Genomic DNA, 23,711 nt, shown 5'->3' with positions numbered 1-23,711 from the left:
CACTACAAAATAGTGTTTTCACTAAATAGTGAATAGGGAGTGATTTTGGACACAGCCTATGTGTGCAAAGCTGGAACTTGAAGGAAGTGATGGAAAGACACCATGAGTGAAGCCGGGAGCCTAATTTGACTCAACACAGGGAACTTCACCTGGTCTGGACATAGAGAGAATTGTCAGCTTTGATAGAAGGGACATTTTGACTGACAGGGAGAACTTGTGGTGAAATACTAAATGAACCTGAAGAGCACCAAGACAACCTAAAGCAAGCTAATTTATTTAATTTTATTAGCCTCTCAAATATGGGGTATGGTCCAGCTCGCGTTTCACAAAAACCACTGGTAGAAATACTCAAAGACGCACTCTTCACTTTTATGGAGTACATTTCTGAGCCTATTTATTGACTTTCAGAATCGGCACAAAATAAAAGTATTTTCTTACGAGTAGAGTAAAGAATGTGTTTTTTCCTGTCTCTGGATTTAGGTCACAGGTACTTTAAAAAAAGAAAGCATGTCATTCTTGGAACACTCCTGTCCTCCTTTGTAAATGTGTCGTTGGTTTGCTCTGTGGCCCACTGAACCTCTCCCCTCCTTCTTGATCAAACTCATTGTTTCTCTAAAGTATTTCTCCTCCGCCGACCACTTTTAGCTCACTCGTTTGTCTTCCTTGGTCTGTCAGCACCTCTCCCCCTCCTGTCACTGAGGTTAACGTTACCGCACCTCTGTATTCTCCATCGGAGTGTATGTGTGTGTGTTATCTAGGTGGAGTAACATGGTGTAGGTATAGGAGACCATGCAGTTCAGGGTTGTTTGTGTGTGTCTGTGTTATCTCATTATGATCCAGAGGAATGGTGCGGCTGCCTGTGCAGCTGATTAGTCTCTCAGAGTCACTCTGCCAAAACAAATACACACAAGAGCTGCAATACAGAGAGGGAGAGGCATCCAGGCCACTTTGTTCTGGCCTGTGCCAAGCCAAACACATCACGACCCCAACTACAAAACCACTGAGACAAGAGACTACAAATCCTATCTTTGTGAACATGATGTTGGCACATAAAGCTGATTCTAATTACTGATTTAAAATCAACATTTTTTTAATCATATTTGGACAAAGTAGTCACTAGGAAAAAGGCAGACTCTTTTTAAGGGAATAGTTTGTCTCCAAAATGTTTGGAAACACCTCCAAACATGAATGAATGGCTTAGGAACCAGTTTCTTGAAACGTGTTTCTGGGGCTCGATGAATGGTCATGTGCATAAACTGTGTGTAAAATATGAAGCAAAACTGCACATTAATTTTTTTGGGTTGTTATAAGGCCCAATAATAGCAGCCAACAATCAGGAAATGCTCATTCTCCCTAATTTTTGGTCAAGTTAGAAACAAACAAAGAGGTCGAGCTGGGTTGGACTTTGGCCTCAAGGAAAGCACAAACATTTTTCATTCAAATCAGCCATGCCCCTAATTATACAAATCTATGCTTTAATCTCAGAAAGAAAAAGAAAATCTGTGCTTTGTAACAGGTTAAAAACACGTTCAATCTTACTTTAAAACCTGACATTTTACTCCTGGTCTTAATGTATGAGGCTGATGTAGAGTTGCAAAGGTCTTTGAATTTCTGCTTGAAGCTGGCTGCAAAAGCCCCAGAAGCCACTGGTGCACTAATTCAAAATTTTCATTTTAAGGGGCTGTGAGGAGTTTCTGGGTGATCATAAAAAAGTTTGAAATGCTACTTTGTAGCTTCCAGATCAGGTCAAGCAGAACTGGATTGATTTACATCACATCTAGGTATCTCTGACAACATCACAACAGCTGATGAAGTTTAGCAATGAGAAGAGAGATCTGTGTTTTTCTCTGCTGTAATGATTTCTGTGATTAATTTTGTAGTGATGGTGGACACTGGAGCCTAACTGTCAGACAGAAAAAGAACAGAAGAGCAGAAGAAAGAGAAACAGGTGAGAGATCGAGCATGAGCTAAAGGCTAACACAGTTCCCCCTTGAGAGGAACTGTTTGTGATAATGTTCATTTCAACCCACAGTCAGCAGTTATTCTGCATTGGTCTGTTCAAACTTGAGAGTCTATCAATAAAATGAAGAGTGAGGTTACGTTAGCTCTGCCTACCAGTAGCGCTACATAAAGCTGGCTAACTAAACTACAGTGCAAACTTACAAAGTTTGCTTGTTGTCACGTTTCAACAACAGCCCTGCGTAAGTGTAGTGATAAATACCTTACCTCATATCTGGTAAAAAGTTTACTTGAATTAAGAAAATTTGTTTCAATCTCCATTTAATTACAAAACAAATAAAGAAAGTTCTGGGCCAAAAGATGGCGCTGCAGAGGAATTAAAACAGATCCTCCTCAGAGCCCCTTTAAGAGAAAAAACAAGCCCATTAGGCCTGGTTAAAAAAGCATTTTAGTCTGAATAGCTAGTTTCTTGAGTCACCAACTGACAGACAGACACAGCTGCTGTTTTCCAAAGACCCTACTACACACTACATGTGAGCGTAGTCTGTAGTAGTCACTACATACTACCTACTGCTTTTGCTTATAGTATGTAGTAAGACAGATCTGTTGGGTCTGTTTTGTAGTATACTACTCTGGTTTCCAGTCTCTGAAGGTGGAGCTACAGATGGTGTTTTTTTTTTTGTTTTTTTTTTTTAACCTTTATCATAAATAGACAAAACAATCCATGGGCAGATCTCGGTCTTTTAGTTATTTTGTTAATCATATCACACAGAATCATCATACAATTTCTTATTTTACACCAAAAGTTATATCCTTTACTGAAAATAAATCTGACACGGATTTTTATTTTTTACAGCTGATGAAAAACCCACTTTTATATACTCCACATATGGTTTAAAGAGTGAATTAGTGGTTTATATGGGCTAATAAATTTGTAGAAGCAAAAACTTATTTAAGACTGGAAGTGACAAGTATAACTGGTGTTTCTTCGCATCACTTCACTTCTGTCTCACAACAACACTAACGTTAGTGTTGTTGTGTTGTAGTTATAATGTAGACTCATTTCAAAAGATGGCGGTAATTCACCAAAACCTGCCACCTGCATAGACAAACAGCATCATCGCTGTGCATTGTGGGAAACAATATGCCAGATAGACTGGTCCATTGCATGTACTAAATTTCAGCCAAAATAGTAGGCACTGCTAGTGTAGTAGGCGGTTTGGAAAACAGCCATAATAATGGTTAGCAAGGAGCCAAAGGCTAACGTCAGCCCATTGTTTCTTGATAAGTCAACTAAAAGTTAGCTTAAGTCAGCATTTTTTGCTGCTGTCAATGAAGTTCAAAACTTCACTTCAGAAGCTGACCATGGACTGTATTTCAGCATTTTTGGAGTAAATGGATCAGACCAACTAGAGAAAATTGTATTGACACCAAAATGATATTCTTTTGTCTTCTCTGGACCGAGCTGACTCACTTATTAGGACTGAAACAGCAATGACTGGATAGGTCTTGAAAGTGTGTGTTTCTCAAAGTAAATTTAAACAAACAAAAGTAAAATGCCTCGGAGGTGAAATCAGTTGGTGTGCATGTTGAGGATGACCACACAATTGTAGCTTGGTGTAAAGCCACAGAAAACCTCCCAGAGTAATCTTCACATAACAAAGTGGACTTTCTATTGCAAGAGACACAGAGCATAGTGCATCCAGGAGAGGCACAGGAGGGGATAAGAGAGACTTTCAGTTTTAATCACATCATACAACCCAGTGAGACAAGTCTAACAAAGCAGACATCCACCTTTTGTACTCTTGTGTCACACAGTGCAACAAAGGTCTGCAGTAATAACAAGGGCTGCTCCATTATACATGTGATGATCTGAAACATCTGTGGAGGGTCCTGGGGTTTATCTCTAATTCTCAACAGGCCATTTATAAGGCCTTATTCCTTATAGCTGAACGCTGGATAAAAGTGAACCACACATTTAAGCTCATGGTCTGATTTAGAAAATTTGCAACTCCAACAAAAAAAGGGTTTGGATTGACTTCAAGGATCTCACAGTAACTCAACCAGCTAACATACTTCATCAGAAAACAGCTGGCTTGGCCTTTTCTTCACCGATCAGTAAAATCAAGGCAGGGCTCCATCTGTCAACACTCAAGTCTCACTTCAGTGAAAGGATGGGAAGCTCCCTCTGATTTAATCCTCTCTTTTTTTTTTGTTTCTACAATAAAAATGGAATAAAAAATCAGTCATAAAGCAGAAAAGGATGGAGAGACCTGATGACGAGTTGTGGAAATTATTACAAATTTTAAACGCCAAGTTAATGGACTGGAACTGAAGCGGTGGACATAAAAAGTCAGAGGCAATAAAATAAGAGGCTTCGTTCATCTCCAGTTTGAGGGCCTTTACTCCAAAAGCAACATACATGGGAAAAATTACTGGGTGATTTACAAGCAATTATATTTTTATTACGTTTTCAATCTTTTAGTCTTCTGTTTTTATCCACATTAATGCTGTGCCTCTGACCCTGCTGAAGAGCTCTTCAAACACTGCAGTTTAAAATGTGTTGCACTGTGATTAATGTGGGTTTTTGCCATCATGGTAACAGGAAGCTGTGGCTCAAAACAGAAACATGCTGAGGGAAAATTTTACTTTGAAAAGGACCCAATGTTTCAGGGGCAGCTGCAGTTCCAGGCTTTTTCAACTCAGGTGGCCTAAATGGAGTTTTGGAGTATACAGGAACGACGTGAAGTGTGCAGTCAGACACATACATTAATAGCATGACCTTTCCTCTCTCTATCAATCAGATTTACATTAATGTTGAAAGTTTAAAACTGTGAATACTTTCCTGTAACTTTGAAGATCTAAATGACGTCCCATTTTTCCAACTTACTTTTTCCAAAGTTTAATCTTTGACAGTGTCACCAAAAAGAAAATTTAATTAAATGAGAGAATAAGATTAATTAAAGCGCAATCAACAAAATAAAGGGTTGGTTTTCAGTGTGATAAAAAAAGAAATGCCTGTAAGAAAATGTAAAGATAGGTTGGGGTACCTGTTGTTATTACGTCTGAGTTTGCTTATGAGTGAAAAAGGGAAATAAGGACGAAATTATAAAAGGAGGATGTGGCGTCAGGGAAGAAGTGGAGAGGAGGATCGAGAAGTAATAGGGACAATGGACCAGGAGTGCCTGTAGTAAGGGCCTGAAAAAAAAAGGAAAACAAGGAAAAGTAACAAGCTGTCCAGTAAAAGGGGCAATAAACTTAAAAATAACGAAAACAGAGGGTGGTTACTTGAGGGTGCCGTTCCAACATCCCAGCGGATCCCAGTCGGTTTGCTCTCCCGGGGACCTGGAGTGTGCGCCAGGCATGCAAAGACCTTTGTGGGAATTAAGGTTTCTGCTGGAGTGGTGAGATCATCTTTCTTTTGGCACTTTTCCTAGTTTACCAGTGTTTCATTTGGTTGATTGATCACAAATTTTAAGATTTGGGTTTTTTTTTTTCTGTGTCGATTACCTTTCGTCCCTCCTATTGGAGGATTTACGGCGTTTTCAGTTGTGTGCAATAAGGAAAAAAATCTGTGGGAAAGACAATTTAAAAGGACTCAAGATGGACAAGCGGGTTAATTTTTGTTAGGTTGGGATTTTTACATTATTTAGGATTAGAAAAGACTGTGTTTGGGGGCAATGCGCTTTGTTGACAGGGTATCCAGGTGTCCTGAAAGTTTCCCCCGTGTGTGTTTTTAACGCTGACTTGAGAAGGGTTGTGTTGTTACAAACTTTCTTCGTACACATTGTGAAACAAAATTCAGGTGCTTAAGTGTTTTTTGTTCGATCATTGGCTGTGATTGTTGACTTCCTTTTCTTTTTGTGTCAGGCCAAGTTTATACCTCTATCCTTTGATAGATTTAGTGGGTGTCTGTAGGAAGTCTGACTTCTTATCAACTACCTTTGAAGAGACACAAGCCTTAATTTCTTTGAATTTCATATTAAGCTCAGTATTGATATTTCACCACACCCCAATCCCTGTCTTACAGGACGGGGTGTCCGAACTCTTATCAAAAAGGGCCACATTTGGTCTTATGAAAATGACCAAGGGCTATGAGCCCCCACTGACATATTTATCAACTGTGAAAGTAAATGCACTATTTGATAACTAATTATTTTGCCAATTTCTGGAAAAAATAAACCACTATGTGGCATCAGACATACTTGTGAACTCAAACCTCACCTGCCCTTCAGTAGTCTCTTGATACCAGACAATAAGTGTACAGTTCCCTGCAGTGTCCACAAACTGTGCTGAAAGATTATGTTGGGATCTTCTCTCTTCCAGGATCAGGATCTGGATTGTATCAACATTTTTTCTCTCATAATATTTTTAAGACTGACCACCAAACAAAAAATGTTTTTTTTAATTCATACAAGTAAATCTACACGTAATTTAGAACATGATTATTTCAGTACCATAATTAATACATTGTAAGATGAGAGTTAGGGTGGGTAAGAAAATGGACCTGGATGGCCTGACTTTGGACACATCTGTTTTGAGGGAAAAAAAAACAGCACAAACACAAAGAGCTGTGTGTGCTTCATTAAAACACAAGTAAGGTTAGGAGCTTGTTGCAGCACATTGTTTAATATAAATCAAGTCACAGGTTCAACAAAGCAAAAAGCAGATCATTATTATCTTGAGGCAGCTTGGGGAGCAGCCTATCAGGTTTCCACCTTCTGGATCTGACCCTGCAACAAGCTGTCTCTGTGTTCTGATGAGTGTTTACCTTTTTATCCCCTTTTTCAATCTGTCAGTAGTAATTCACATTACACACACGTACATGTCTGCTCAGCTCTGTGTGTGTGTGCGTGTGTGTGTGTGTGTGTGTGTGCACCTCTTTCTACACATTTGTTTTATATATTTATGTTTAAATGTGCGTGTCTTTCATCATGTTTATGTGTGTTACTGACCATATCCCCACATATTTATATCTCCAGGTTTCTGTCATTTGTTTTAATTCACTGTGTATGTGTGTGTGTGTGTGTGTGTGTGTGTGTGTGTGTGTGTGTGTGTGTGTGTGTGTGTGTGTGTGTGTGTGTGTGTGTGTGTGTGTGTTCCCCTGTATGAGGTCTGGTCCTCTGTATGTCGTCACTGAAATGAGGTGGTTTATTTTCACATGTATGATGCTGCTCATGCAGCCGTGTCACTCGCCACAGGGACTCTGCATTGTATGTTTGTGTGTGTGTGTGTGTGTGTGTGTGTGTGTGTGTGTGTGTGTGTGTGTGTGTGTGTGTGTGTGTGTGTGGGAGGGGGGGGTTGAGGTAAAGCACTGAGAGTTAAGACAGATTATCGAGTGTCATCATTTTGGAATAAATGAAACCTCGTACTAAGAGCTAATCCAAACAAAGTATTAGCACTGCAGAACAAAAATAAGACCTATGACAGATTCAATAAAAAATGGCGACATATTTAATAAAGAAATGGCGACATGTTCCATTAACGATGACGTACTTTGACCCTGATGATATGAAATTCTATTTCACAGCTATTTCAAAAGATTTCTGGCAGTTCTGACTCATGAATTAGTTACACTGCAAGGATATCTGTGAAAGGATTTCTTTGTTTAAATCTTGGATCAAAGCATGAAATGTGGATCGGACAACATTTTTCCAATATTAGGAAAACTTTGTTTCCAAACATTGTTTCTTCACATCAACACAGCTGATGTTTAACAACTCACAGTCATGTCGTTTTTACTTCTACATTTTTACAAAACCCTGCAACACCAGGTCTTGATCGAGAGACAGAGAGGTGGCACGAGAGACAGAAACAGTTTGAGTGTCTGCCTCTCACAGAGATGAAACACCCACAAGGTCAAAGGTCATCCCACCCAGAGTCCGAGAGTTCGAGGTCTCAGCTCTATGGAGAGGTCACACAAACAGACGGGTGTGTGTTCTCCAATAGTTAAAGATTGGTTAAATAAATGGACAGGATCCCTGTGGAGTCCTCCATCCAGACGGACACTGACGAACTGAAAAGACGCAGGTTGAGGTTTGAGTGATGGTGGAAAAACACACAAACACACACACACACACACCAGAGGATAACTGGTATCCCAGCATCGACCAGTACTACAGAGGTGTTTTTTATGTACCAAAGCTTACACACCCTGGGAGTCATTTCATGCTCACCTGATTGCAAACTAATGGACCATTTTTAGCACTCTCATGCATACCACTTGCAAATAGCGACATGCAGTCATGTGTATACAACACTTAATGGTAATGTAAAGATTATTATATGTAAATAAATTAGGGATAGAAGATTATGGGCCCGGGCCAATATTTGGCATTTTGGGGCATATCGGCATCGGCCTTTTTTTTTAAATCCGACAGCCGATACGAAACCAATCCCAAACTGTGTTGTTTCAGCTCTGATGCAGCTGTGCAGCTGTCTGCAATCACTTCTCAGTCCCCAGCACTGTCCCACTCACAGTACCATCTGATTGGTTACAAGCAGAGCCATGGCTTGGGTAACAGCCAATCAGCAGTGCAAGCTGTGCACATGCAGCACTGTCTCTCTCTTACACACAGTACATTTTTCTGCCTCTTAGAAATTGATAAGAAATGTTTTAAACTGCAGATATTCAGGAGCTGCTTACTGATGCTTCTCTGCACAGAGTTTCTCCGTCTACCCTATGGAAGCCCTAGATGGTCATTTAAAATCAACCATGTAAAACCAAACAGAAAATTAGTTCAACTGCATAAAATGCCTGTAAAAGGCAGCACAAACTCAATTCTGTCCAGTTTTATTGCAGTTACATTGATGTTTTAGAAAACTATAGCTATTATGCTTTACATTTTTCATTTAACTTTATAAAACATGCTGCTAAGCCTGGGAGCTGTTTAATAAACATGTGCTTGAGGGCGTTTGAATGAAGTTAAGTGTTGGAGTTTGTATTCAATTTTTTTTTGCCAATATTTTCACTTTGACTGCAAATTGATATCTGCTTCAAATATTGGTTATCAACCTCCTTGCCTACTAATAATCCGTATTGGTATCAGCCCCAAAAAATCCACATCAGTCTATCTCTTTATATATATATATATATATATATACATAATATATGCAAATATTGTAGACTGGAAAAAAGACTTGACTCGATATTTATAATTTTATGACATTTAAGGATCAAGTCATTCTGTGGCTTGTGTGTGCCTTCATGCATCACAAAAATGTTTCTTTGAATTATTTTTTTTTTTCTAACTGCCAAAGAGCTGCTCTCTGTTAGCTCACTCCGGAAAACAGACTGGACATATTTTGTGTCAACACAGTGTGTGTCTCATGTGTTAGGAATCTAGTCCATAGCAAATGTGTGAAAGTATTCTCCTCTCTGATCAGCCCATCACTCATAATTGGAGAGATATTCTAAATTTCATTTCATTATCAGTGTATAAAGGACACTTTAATTTTGAATTCCTAAAGATGACTTATGTCCCTCTATATTTCCTTTCTCATATACTACTTATTAATTTACAAATGACTCATTGTATTTCTTTTAGAGTTGATTTCATGTCCCACATTGCTCTGCATCCTGAAGCAAAAGGTATATCAAACAGTTAAAGTAATGTTTGATTAGCTGCCTGCACTTAATTAGGTGAATTTAATAAATGTTTCCTGGAAATGAACTTCTGTTTCTAGCAGGTCTCAAACATGCGACCTACTTTTTGGAAAACAGGTTTCAAGTAGCACCTTTTAAGGATACCACTGACTTGCAAAGCCCGAAGCTATTCAGTGAAAGCAGAAGAGGACTTTGACTTTTTTTTTATGATGTGCCATAAAACCCCAGAGTCCAAAAACCACAGTGAGGATGACAGATTGAGGGTGAGGTGGAAAACGGCACCAAGAGAACACACACGGTGACAAGCACCTAAATCTACAAGAAAAACTAAATGTAGCAGTGAACCTTTTATGTTCACACACACAATCCAGCAAACACACACTCTTTCCACTAAAGGGTTGGCACTCTCCCACCCTGCTGTCTCATTTCCCCTTTCTTTACCTTTTACCAACATCCAGCTTTCCTCTCCCTCATGCCCAGTCTGACCCCCTCCTGCTGAGCCCGGCAGGGCGGCACACAGGGCTGCCATTTGGAGGGCCGCCGTGAAACAGCCAGCTACGAGTTTGTCTTAATGGCTCCATTCACTGATTTGTGTCTTTCAAATGGCTCCAAGTGTGAGGCTCTGCAGTGGGTCCCACAAGCTGAGAGGCTGAGTGGAGAGCCAGCCTGTGTGGCTGAAAAGACGTATGGAGGGCTCGATGCTGTGGCTGAGTAGCCCTACAGAAAGACTCATGGCAGAGCTGCCTGCTGAGGCTTAACCTCCAACCCTGGGGATGTGAGCACAGAGAAAGGCCAGTTTGCACTGCACTCTCTTTTTTTCAACATCTTGGCATCAACCATATTTATTTCATTAGCCTGGTTTCCTCCACAGGACTCCTTCGGGGTCCACATCAATCCCTTATCATCTCATATGAACCATTCCTGTGTTTACTGCTTTAGAGCACTCTGTTCTGCCATGACGGTACAGATATTTTCCACTGACTTGTTCATACATTAAAAAAAATATATTTATTTTAACTTGATTAAGTTTTCTTCTAGCTCTGGTTAACTGATCCAGCTGGATATTACTTTAGTAAGCACCCACTGTTATTTACAGAGCAGCATTGACTCAAAAGTCTGAAAAACCATTTTGCAGCTTGAAACAAAAGGATGAATTGTGAGGGCGCTCTCATTGAGTTTGATGGAGGGATCATCACAAAGCAGAGTCAGGTGTGTGTGCCTGATTGCTCTTGATTAGGAGCAGCTGGTGGAAGCTTATATATCCTCCTAGAGTCCAGTGCCACGTGCTGACTCACTGGGTGACCTTTAGAGGTAGTGAGAGCATCTCTCTGTGTTGTCAGTGTGTCTCTAAAATGAGAATTTTAACTTTATCGGAGATCTCTGGCTTTTTGTTTTTGCCCTCGGCCCATTCTGTGTTTCATAAAGTAGTCTCTCCAGGGTCTCCATGAGTTTTTGCTTTATGATCAGCTACTCAGCAGTGGTGGTTTAAATCACCTTAACCAGGCTTTAGTTTAGTTTAACTGAGGGCGTATTCAGACCTGGACTGTTTGGTCCACTTTAAACGGACCAGGGTTCATTTCCCACGCTGGTGCGGACTTTCCATGCAGGTGTGAATAGACACAAACGAACCCTGGTGTGGACCAAACAACTGGACCGAGACCCACTCTTTAAGGTGGTCTCGGTCCGCTTCCAAACGAACTCTGGTGCGGTTCGTGGTTCTCCGGTGCATGTCTGAATACAAACCAAGGTCCATCAGAACTAACTACAGGATACATGCTCCTTTTGGGCCTATAAAGCCACCGTAACCTAACTGTCTTTAGTTCATACCTGATCCTCCGTCTTCTGTTTAGCCACACTGTTGCTAGCATGTTGTCAGGACACGCAGAGCATAGCGTCTCCTTGCTGCGATCATTCGTCTTCCTGTTCCTAAATTGTAAACGGTGTTGTTAAGCCTGCTTTGAAGGAGCTGCTCTTGAAACTGAAAATGATTTTACAGCTCTAATAAGAGCAAAAACACACATGTTTACCTCCATTTCCTGGTCTGTATTCTGTGTGCCATCCTTTGTCAGTGCTGTCCAATGAGAGCACTGATCGTCACACACGTGGATGTGTTTACAGAATACAGTCCACTTGCAAAAAGTACAATCTGAATACGAACCGCACCAAACGAAAAAAATAAAGTCCGCTTTTGGTCCGGACCAAACAAGTGGACCAAAGGACTTTTCTGGTCTGAATACAGCCTTAGGTTAAAGGAAGCCTGTGTGTTTGCAGCTCAATACACTTGGGGGGGTTATCCACGGAGTTGGGTAAAAAAGGCCAGGCTATCCCCAGTACGCGTGGCTTGAATAAGTGGCGGCTTTAATCTTAGCTGCAACTCGTTCCACTGACGAGGCTCAGCTGATTTTCAGAGACACTTATTCAAGCCAAGCTGATCCAAGCTGCGACTGAGCGCATGTCCAGGGTAGATAAAAAGCCCAGACGTGTCGTCTCATGCCACTTGATGCTAGCCCAAGTTGACAGTTCACCTCTGGTACCCACACAACACACAAACTATGCAAAGTAGTAAACTGGCTGATGAATGTTCTGGTACTACCTAAATGTGAGTTGATGGGGACCATGAGCCAAAGAGTTAAATAAAAGCAAATGAATTATGGACTAATTCTATTCATTGGAGAACGACTCCACATTAGTGTTGTGTTGCTCTGTCCTCGTGTAAGCAAACTACAGTTTGTCCATGACATATCAGCACCATCTGGTTGGTAAGCGTAATGTCACTTGTGAAGTAAAATCTTTGTTTAATTTAATTTATTTGTAGCCAAAAGGTCTAGGTTGCACACCCCATGAGGCAAACCCTCTCAAGTGGGTGGTCCAGGTTCATGTCCAACCTGTGGCTCCTTTCCTGCACGTCACTTCCCACTCTCACCCCATTTCCTCATCTGCTCACAACTCTGTCCTCTCCAAATAAAGACACAGAAGCCCAGATTCAGGTTTATTGCCAAGTAGTTTTTGCATCATGTGGAATTTGTCTTAGTCTGTTGGTGCAATAGTTAAAAAAAAACAACAACAAAAAAAAAACAAACCAACAACAAAATACAACTGATGAAATATTAAGACTATAAAAAAACAGAAGTCTTTGTGTGAAAAGATGGAAAAAAGTAACACATCTACAAGTATGTAGACTAAGAAGACAAGATAACAATGGATTGATTTAGGGAAAAATTGGTTTTCAGGTTCAAATGTTCCTTAACTTGTTAGTTACCCCCTGCTGTTCTGTGGATTTTTCTATGGATAATTAGCTAACACATAGTTGGCCTACAGAAAAGTATCAAGCCAATGCCGTTGAGGTTTATACTTTCACTACAAGCTAGCTTGGCTACTATCATCAAATTTGATCATTTACAACTGAGTTAAAAAATGTGCTTTTTTCTCATCTTGCTTTGTGAAGTTTCCCCCATGGGTCTCAAAAACTTGCACAATTTTGCAAATTTAGCATCTGGCTGAAAGGATTCCTGCACGCTATAAGCCACATTAGCAGAGAGAAGTGTTTTGTCAATCAGTCTCTCTTATAAATATTGTCAACAACTTCAAACGCTTATCATTTAAAAGCACAAGACATTGGTCTCAAACACGTTTGCTAACTCCATAGCTTTATGCTAACATCATAGAACTAATGAGAGGTTATGTTTTCTAACGTTTTAAACTGAAATGACCAACTTCAACCTTCTCTTCTTTCTCACCTCATGGGTATTGGAAAGAAAATCAAACAGTCCTTCAGACTCTGATCACCAGAAAAAACGTGAGGACGGACTTTGTTTTATTCTGCCTCTAAGGAACCAAAAGCTGCCTCATGCAGCTTGCACAAAAAGTGTCCAAAATCAAATCAATTTCAGTATGAACTTGTATCTGTTTATAAATCTGACGCCTCGATGGAAATTTAAATCATCACAAAGTCAACTGGGAAATACATATTTTCTGAAGTCTGTCATCATGTTGTAGGAAAACTCAGCTAAAAGCCAGAGGATATATTAGGGTCAACTGAACCGTCAAAAACGAGCAGTCTTCCTAATTGCTTCACGGTGCATTAAAATTCAATTTAATTTATAGTTTCCAAACATTCCCTTTAGGAAATGAAGACAGAGTGCAGCAGTAGTTCAGTTTGCATTCAGAAAAATATGGGTCTTACACAACTGTGACATCTGTATATCAGCGTTTTCTGTAAAATCCAAATGTTATTTATGGCATGTGGTTAGCAGCACACATGACTTATGTGTTTGGGCCTGTGTCTAAGTGTGTGTTTTTCTGTTTGAGTGATGTGCTGAGACATTTCTCCACCAAAGATGTTTTCAAGGCCCCTGCAGCTTTCCCGCACAGACCATTCCATCACACACACAAACGCTGTCTCACTCAACCAGGGCTTACCTCTCCTCTGTGTCCCACATAGATGAAAGCACACATGGGCTGGAAGGCACCCGTGCCACAGGCCAGGAGGTGGGTGCGGTTGAAGGGTTGCAGGAGACGGACAAAGTTGGCACACTCGGTCTGTAAAACACAAACACATCAAGATTCAGGCTCTGTGTCTCACTGGAGTGTGTTTTCACTTATGATACATGTTGTAGAGGCAGGTTGAATTCATTTAACTGATGCAATAGATAATGAACCTTGAATAATTTCCCATTTAACTTGTAATTAATTTCTACTAAGCTCCAGAATATGCTGCACATACATCCACAAACATACAGCACACGCAGACATATGCCATATTTCACCGCGTTATCATCCAGATGCAGATATGTTGATTTCACAGAGTTGAAAAGAAGCAAAACAATTTCTTAACAACGCACATTGATCCCACATGTTGGTGATCAGAGCCAAGGAAAGAGCTTTATTAGATGAAATGGATAGCCCGGCACTCGTATCTCTTGTTTTTGGACTTCAGCCAATGGGACAATCTGATGTTGTAAAACAAGTTTCATCACGTTCAGGTCAAAGCCCAAGATGTGTAAAACTTAAGAAACGCCTGAGAGCAAAAATAAGAATCTAAGGGGTCAAATCAGTGTGAAGATAAGGGTCGTATCTGCGTGTGAAGCAAGTGAAATGGAGACACCAAGAATAACTTTAACTTTATAAAACCACAGACCCTACTGCTTTATTATTCCATAAACTCTCTTTTCATTTTATACTTTTGAGGCCACATTTTCTTGGGTTTGTTTCAAAGACTGTAAAAACTCTAAACCTGTCAGGCAGACACTCAAACACATGAGAGCAAGAACAAAAGAGGTGGTGGCTGAGGAAACAAGTGTCCAGACGTTAATGCACTCAACAAAGGACCAGAGGAAACAGAGGGCACCAATACTTCCTGTTTCCTGTCTGCAGCAGCAGCTGACAGAGGATGTGAGCTAAGAAAGAAGAGATCAGCTGGGTGTCGTTCCCTCAAGTTGGAAAAGGTCAAACTCGTTCTGCACAATGAGCGTCTGGGGTGTCAGTGCCAGGGGGACAGTTAAGAAGAAGATATACTTTATTAATCCCCTTGGGGGGGACACTCAGTTTTTATACTCTTAATCATGCTATACACACACACACATGCCAGACAGCATTTTGCACAGAAACACACACTGATTAGAAAGGACAGAGTGATGATGCTACACTCTCAGTACACACCTCAGGGCTCATTTATAAAAGAGTTTAGAATCCTTACTAAAAAGTTATGTGTATATTTGATGCCTGGTACAACTTAAGGTACAATTGTTTGGAAAAATATGATAACAACAAAAAAGCTCATAAGAGTTTAATCTGAGGGCTGATACCTCGTCATTTTCCATGGTTTCCTTGATAATTACCATAATCACTGAGGTTCTTACATTTATGGATATGGCATTGCACTACCAAAAAACAGAGCTTTTAGGCATACCATGTATTTTTCTTTCTGCTTAAGTCACATATTGCATACAGGAGTGAGTCAGGGATGGGTACCTTTTACATTTGAAACAATACAGTACTGGTGCCCGGTACATGGCAATCAGTACCGGTACTCAACTGTGCCAATTTTTTGATCTTTTTTGTGTTTATGTGATAACAAATATCACTTTTTAACAATAAAATATACAAATTTTTCAATTTAACATATTCATTCTTTAATATATAACCTTGCAATGCTGTGTTCATGTTCAGCATGAAAAATCGCCTACTTTTCCACTCCCTCACAGCCACAAGGACCCACACAGTGACTAATCCAATTACCTTTTTGGGAACGTCACAGGTAACCATAATGAATGACTTTTTTTCCAAAATAATTTGCCCATCACTGGCTGTAACTCTGCCTTTCTCATTCTTTCTCAGCCTTACCTTTTTTTCTTGAGTGAGAGCAGTGGACTTCAGCTTGCTCTGTAAAATATTTACAATCCAGACAGGAAATGTCTTTGGCAACTCCTGAACCATAGAATAGATTTTTATATTGGCATGACGTGAACATTTCCATGTTATTTTGGCATTGAATGATTGTTTCAGGAGTCTGTAAGATGGATTATACTGGGCTCTGGACTTTGGATATGAGTGGATATGAGTGATGAGCAAAAGATTTGATTTTTGACCCGTAGTCATGTTGGACACTGCTGCTTTCAGTACCTGCCACAAAATCAGAATAGTGACTTCATTTTAAACAGCCCATGGGAATTATCTGAGTCAACCTACTCCTGATAAAAACCTCTGTTTTAACGGTGAACCGTTCTCATTTAGTTCTGTTTCCACCAAGCGTTCAGCCTGGTTCATCTCAGCACAGCACACACTTTGTGGCTTTCCACTGACTAATCCCAAGACAGGTCCCCAAATTAACAACCCATACCGTCCCACATTTTGGGACTCTTCCGCTGGGGTGCCAGACTAAACTGATCAGAGACCCAGAAGGGAGAGCTAGAAACGTTGCAATCTATTGATTGGTTGAAAGAGTCATCACTTACTGTGCAACAGAGGCTGCCATACTTGTCCTCTCGGCTCACAAATTTCTCTGAAACAAAGCTCGATTGCACTTGGCCACAAAGAGCCACATGCCAATCACAAAGAAGACAGAAAAGCTGGATGTCTTCCATTGTTGTTTTTTGTTAACTGTGTCACATTTGTCTTCTTCATTGGATTTATTAGCACTGTATTGCACTGCTATGGTGTCACACTATTATGTAACTGAATCAGCCATCAGTATCTGGCTTACACACCGCCTATCAAGAGGGAGCACAGTTGCCTATGGAAACACAAACAGGATCAGGTTTTACCAATCAGACCTGTACCAAACTATACTGACCCAAACAGGAGCGCTTGGTGGAAACGGGGATTATGTCTACTTCTGACTCCCTTTCTTCCTCCCCCAGTGCTACACAATGTGTGTCTCTGAACATGGATATAGTCTCTGTAATATCACCCACTGTTTGCCAATTTTGCAGCCTATGAGTCGCAGAGGCTGCCACAGTGGGAATGATAACCCACCTGGGAGGGTGCCTCTGTTCCCAAGGTCCTATCCCACATTTTTAAGATTTTAGCTAGATTTTTTGCTTTAACTGAATCCATTTTCAATCAGGCTGCTTTATTTCTTCTTGTCATGATTGTGACTGTGAGGATCTGTGGGCTGTGGGAACATAGTGGGCAATTGACAGTGGGGAAAAAAAAAAAAGTCTTACAAATGTGGGAACATAGGGCTGACCCGCCATCTCCATCCCTGACCAAGCTTTGGATTCACGAAGATCAATCACTGACTGTTTTGAGCTGCAAAAGTTGCTCCCATGAGGTGGGAAAAGGTGGCAACAACTGTAAAAGCACGATATGCTGCAGTGGTAAGAACAAGACAAGCTGGTCAAAGTTAGAAATGATGTCCTGATCTCTCTGAGATCCAGTCCGCATCTGCCTTTTTTTAATTTGGTCTTTTTTCAGATCGCATCTATTGTAACGTACTGGAAGCTCTTGTCCTCTTTGCAGTGGTAGCTGGTTTGACCCTCAGCAACAGCGACTTGTTTTATAACTACTCACTTACTACTTTCTCTGCCTTTCTTTAGCAATACCATCCAATGAAGGCAAATAAAAGCCCAAAAAATCTGAAAAATCTGAAAAGAAATGATTTGGATGGACAGGAATTGAGCCGTTGTCCAATTGCAAAATAAGAAAAGCTAATTCTGAATCTTCTAAGATGGTTTCTGTGCATGTGTTGTTTGTTGATAGGTAAATCAGGGATTTCTCTTTTGCGTGTGGCCTGATTTCTCTTTAAAGTTGCCCTCAGACTCTTAAATGTTGTTGATAATTTTCTCAAGTGCTTTCAGCGCTGCCGGCTTGATATAAACCATGTCTCTGCAGCACGGCACACAGTTTACACCAACACAGTCTGCCTTACCCAAACAAATCCAGACCAGCTATGAATCAAACAGAAACACATTCGTGTAAAAAGCCTTTTCATTAAATCAGAATATGATGGTCATTATTTAGTTCATACATAACATGGCAATCTGACATGTTTCTCTTTATCCATCTCAGATTAGCATTGGCTTTCTTTTGAAATGAGGATTATACTTGTCACCAATCTGCTGAAATCATCTTCTGCAGGGATAAAATGAAAAGCTGTTCTTAACACGTTGTTTCCATCAGAAGGTTACAGGAAAGCCAACCTAATAAGCTTATAATGAATAGAAATCTCCCTCCCCTGCGTTCTCTTTCTACTACTCTGGGAGTCGACTTACACATCTGTGTGGCCGAGCAGAGCAAAGAGTGGAATGAAACGCTGAAAAGAAGAAATATGTCTCTGCTCTCCCCACCCGAGGGCCTGAGGTTTAACATGTCTGTGTGGTCTTTCTGAGATTAAGTGTCAATAAAGGGAGGGGTGTCAGGCAGAAAATGGACTGGTTTGCTTTCTAAATCTGGTTTAGCCTCATCGGGGGGATCTCAGGGAGCAGCCTGAACATTCAGCCAAGATTTGAAACGCTGAGATGTATTGACTACATGAATAAGCCAGGGTCAAGGCTATTTAGCGAAAACAAGAGTTAGCAGTGTTCGTTTATTAAGCTGTGATCGTCAAGGGATGGACGGTTGACCGCGGATACTCTTTCCCAGCTGCAACAAGCTGCACGTTCACACAACTCAAACTGTGACACAGCCCACAGAAACCCACAGAAACCACTGTTTTGGTGTCTTTGGGGTTCTGACAGGCATGTGCAGGGTTTCAAACATGAAAACTACATCTATTTTATGTGTATTGTTAACATATACAAACAAGGGCATTGCCAAGACTTCTGGCAGCATCCCACAGCTTTCACATTTTGCAATACTACAACTTTCCCATGAAGTGTGGTAATACTGAGGCAGGGCACAGCGCTTCCAAGAAAGTTAAAGGCTCTTCAGATGATAAATGTGTGAAACTACTGCAGAGCAATACTTCCCACAAGTTCTATAACAGTCAAACAATTATACCAATGTTTAAGGAACCATAGCCATAGCTTTATTAAAAGTCTGTTACTCTACTTGGATGATGAACATTTGGCAGATTTTTCTTCTGTCAAATGAAAAGAGAAAAAGTTTGGATGAAAAAGTCGAAATGATGACTCCAGAGAGTGGGAGCGGAGGTAAATGTCAGAAAGAATAGCTTTTATGGCAAATTAGTTCTGTGAAATATGAGTTTTAACAACATCGCAGGCCACAAACCATATGAATCAAAGTAACGATTGTTAACAGTTTGTACAATAAAGGATCACAGTTTGATGAGGCTGTATTAATGTGAATTTATTGGGAATAAAGAGCAAACTATCAAGTTTTTTCAGGACAGGGAACAAAGTCTGAAATTCTGCAGAGCATTGTTGAATTCATGTTGCTGACATTTCCTGGGATTCAAAAAGATTTCACCAAAGTGTGTCATCAGTAAAATGCTTTCTCTTAAGTGCCACATTAGAGGCTTGTGGTATATGCTCTGCGTACCTCTGCAAAATGCCAAAGCTTTTGTCTTTTTTTATCTTATTTGACCAGGTTGGTCCCATTGAGATCAAAAACCTCTTTTTCAAGATGCCAAGACAGGCAGTAGCAAAAAAAAAACAAAAAAACAAAAGAGACAAAGCAGAGTCAACAAAACACAAACCTATGAGTCATTTTGGGAATCAATTGTTCTAACAGCCAAGCTTCAACATTAATGTCTTCCAGAAACTGCTTTCGTGTCTTTCATTCCAGATTAAAAACATATATGGACACCAGCTCATTGTACTTGAAGTCATCATGCAGCAGATTCTAGGCTTAGTACCCAAAAGTCCTTAATCTGGATTTGGAATAAAAGTTGGTCTTTGTTAATAAAGAGTTTGTGACATACATTTGCTAGGACTTGAGAACTGGCTGCATTAGCAATAAGAAGATAGATGGGCTTGGACTCATAGACTGATGAAGACTGGTTTATTGTTTGCTTAACCTCTTTGTACAAGGCCCTAATTTATTAAGTTTTTTTATATGATTTTTCACCAACATGCTCCGTCACAAGCTGTGCATTTTCCTTTCATAGATTCTAAAGCATGCAAGTACCTATAATCAACGCTCCATCTAAGCTAACTGTTGTGTCTCACTCAAGCAGCAACCTCCGGTCTGAGAATATGAAACAATGCGGAAAATCTGCTGTTTCTCGAGTGTTCGCTTGAGACTGGCTCCGGAAGTACCAGAAGTCACATACACACCAAGCCAAAAAAAAACATTTTCAAAGCAGAAATTAACCTATTTACAGCCTGGTTCAAAATACGTCTCCTGTCTAAGTCACTAATTTTACTACCGGCACCCACTGTACGGGGGGTGAATTTTTTTCTAACGCCGCCGTTCAGAGGATATTAACATCGCAAGCTCTCCCAATAAGAGGCACAGCTGAGGGTCACATGACGGCCGGCGCCCTATGGCTGTGGGCGAAGCCCTTGCCACTACCAATATGGCCACTATAGCCAATGTGCTTCATTTTCCGTTTCAGAAACAGACGGGTGACGTCGGCGAGACTACGTCCATGTTTTGTCCAGTCTATGGTCTCACTTTAACTTCTGGATGGAACCTGGACAGGTCTAGGTCAAAAGTTTGAGATTATCTCATCTTCTTCACAATGGGTCTTACAACCTCCACATGCTGCACTGCTAGCCTTTAGCTTGTTCTCTACCACGCTCCCATTTATCTTTGTTCTGCTCTTCTGTCCTTTTTCTGTCTGATAGTTAGGCTGCAGTGTCCACACCACTACAAAATGAATCACAGAAATCATTTTCAGCAGAGAAAAACACAGATCTCTCTTCTCACAGCTAAACTTTGTCAGCCAGTGTGGTATTGTCATAGAGACCTGGACGTGCTGTAAATACATTAAGTCCTGCTCAACCTGATCGGTAAGCTAGGAAGTAGCATTTGGGAAAAAACTATATTGGTGCTGATAATCTCATTTTAAAGTGTGGATTATGATCAGGCATATATATGTATTGGGGAGACTTTCCCAAGATCACTTAGAAACTTCTAACAGTCCCTTAAAGGTTGGTAAACAAGCCAACACAGAGCTAACAGAAAGTCAGGATCAAACAGTAAAACATGAGGTACCTGCACGCACAAAGTGCATGGAGAAAGAACTGAGTTACGCTAGCCACAAAGTGGGCCAAACATGCTCTGTGATGACTGACCCGGGCAGGGAACAGTGCGTTTGGCCAGAGTAAACAGTCAATGCTGAGAGAAGTCAGATTCTGTAATACTAACAGGAAATGAGGAGCAACACATACACATAAATATGCACATGTACAAGAGTACAGTGAGCAGGACCTCATACACAAACACAATCACACACTCACACACACAAACATCATGAAAGCAGTTCAAAGCCAGACAGTGCTGGCCTCTCCAAGTCTTTGGTCTCAGTAGCTGTTTGATCCTCAAAGAAACCAGTTTTCTAAGTACTCTTGATTGATTTCCATTTAGGCCCTGAGATCTTTCAGTGAGGCAAGAAGTGCTCGCCAAAGTGTGTGAGATGATTTTTCCAAATATCTCCCAAGTGCTCCCATGAAGCAGCAAATCAAATAATCTTTTATATGATGTAAAACCACAGTCACCTTCTTGGCTCTCTGGCAGACAGCAAGGCTGCGACCACTTCCCGTCAACCTGACACTGAGAGGGCAGAGGACAGGCGGGGACAGACCCCACTCTGTCCCTGTGTTTCTTGACTTTAAAGCATCTGAGACCACAATGAGTTCATTTGTGCAAAACATCCAAGGTCCATGTGTGTTATTAATGTTAAAGTGAAACGAGTTTACTTCCAAATTCAGACATTTCAGTCAATAGGAAAAGGAAAATGTGGAACCGTTACCATCTAAGCTTTCAACAGTTATAAAGACAGATAAAAATAAACAGATCTTTGGCTGCATTTGTATTAATAACCTGCTGCAAAACACTCAATCCAAACACAATGGAAGTGATTCCTGCTGTGCAGATGAAGCCAAACCATGAGGGAGGCTCCCTGACATTATCAAGCTTGACATGAAGGAGCAAACCGCAGACAAATCAATCAGACTGGAAATCCTGACTTGCATACACAATGTGTAACTCATCTCCCAGAAACTGAATAACCCGTGCACAGGAATGTCTGTTGTTTTTCATCCGTCTAAATGTGATCAGCACATCGCTCTGGAGAATCAAGAAGTAGATATCTGATTTGATCGATTCAGCCAGCAGAGGATGCAGATAGATGAGCCAGAAGAATGTGTTAACAGCCAGAGCAAGACACCACACGCTTGGCTGAAGTCACTGAGAGCCTCCCCTCAGCCTGTTATTTATTTGTCTGAGCTGTAATTAATGACAGTGAAGGCTGGGAGGTTGTGACTCTGGGAGGATGAGCTATCAGTAAAAACATGTTGAAGGTGTAGGACACTTGTTAGTGGAAGACTTTGGAGACAGATTCTTTCATTAAACAGATAAACAGTGCTCTGTAAGAGTAAAATGTAACGTTGCCTGTTAAAGATATTTAATGTCGATAAAGCCTGTTTCAGCTGCTTTATGGTCTCTATGCCTCTGGGTTAAAGTGTGGCACAGCTGCAAAATTTTCTGCTCTTCTGGCACTTGAGCCATTTTTTCACATAGTTCATGAATGAATGCTTCGAGTTTCTGCCTTCACTCAAACTGCAAGAAGCTTCTTGACAGCTGCATTAAAGAAAAGTCTGTGTGCAGCAGGTGTAATGAACTTTTTGTGGTATTCTGGCTTATTTGATATCATGCAAAACTTTTTTCAAGCTTGTCTGCATTGCACAGAAATGCAGAAAAACAGCAGCTGCATGTAATGTATACTGGTATGTAGGCACAACTGGAATGACTCAGTGAGCAAGAAGGCTCAACTTTTGTTATTTAGTAGATTCATTGAGGATATCAACAATTACTGACATGTAAATAAAAACTGGCAGAATTACCCTAATGCCATATTATTCTCACTGGCCACTTTTTTAGGTACACCTTGCTGGTACCGGGTTGGACCCCTTTTGCCTTCAGAACTGCCTTAATCCTTGGTGGCATAGATTCAACAAGGTACTGGAAACATTCTTCAGAGAGTTTGGTCCATATTGACATGATAGCATCACACAATTGCTTCAGATTTGTCGGCTGAACATCCATGATCAGAATATCCCGTTCCACCACATTCCAAAGGTGCTCTATTGGATTGAGATCTGGGGACTGTGGAGGACATTTGAGTACAGGGAACTCATTGTCATGTTGAAGAAACCAGTCTGAGATGATTCCAGCTTTATGACATGGAGCGTTATCCTGCTGGAAGTAGCCATCAGAAGATGGGTACACTGTGCTCATAAAGGGATGGACATGGTCAGTAACAATACTCAGGTAGGCTGTGGACTTTAAACCATGCTCAGTTGGTACTAAGGGGCCCAAAGTGAGCCAAGAAAATATCCCCCACACCATGACACCAGCAGCAGCAGCCTGAACCGTTGATACAAGGCAGGATAGATCCATGCTTTCATGTTGTTGATGCCAAATACTGACCCTACCATCTGAATGTGGAGCAGAAATCCAGACTCATCAGACCAGGCAACATGTTTCCAATCTTCTATTGTCCAGTTTTGGTGTTGCTGTGTGAATTTTAGCCTCAGTTTCCTGTTCTTAGCTGACAGGAGGGTCACCCGGTGTGGTCTTC

General features: G+C 40.7%; 1 protein-coding gene across 2 annotated transcripts in view; it reads right to left on the bottom strand.

Annotated features, from left to right (window-relative positions):
• The window catches only part of sema3bl (sema domain, immunoglobulin domain (Ig), short basic domain, secreted, (semaphorin) 3bl), a 107,874-nt gene that overhangs the window by 38,797 nt on the left and 45,366 nt on the right, over positions 1-23,711 (bottom strand). For both annotated transcript variants that reach the window (XM_074681210.1, XM_074681209.1), the window contains exon 4: positions 13,985-14,104. In XM_074681210.1, the coding sequence (XP_074537311.1) occupies positions 13,985-14,104 (120 nt within the window). The remainder of the gene's footprint in view (positions 1-13,984; positions 14,105-23,711) is intronic.

Source organism: Halichoeres trimaculatus, unplaced genomic scaffold (assembly GCF_033239565.1).
Source record: "Halichoeres trimaculatus isolate MK-OKI-2021-1 unplaced genomic scaffold, fHalTri1.1 fHalTri1_scaffold_11, whole genome shotgun sequence".
Taxonomy (NCBI): Eukaryota; Metazoa; Chordata; class Actinopteri; order Labriformes; family Labridae; genus Halichoeres; species Halichoeres trimaculatus.
This window is presented reverse-complemented; position numbering and strand designations above follow the sequence as displayed.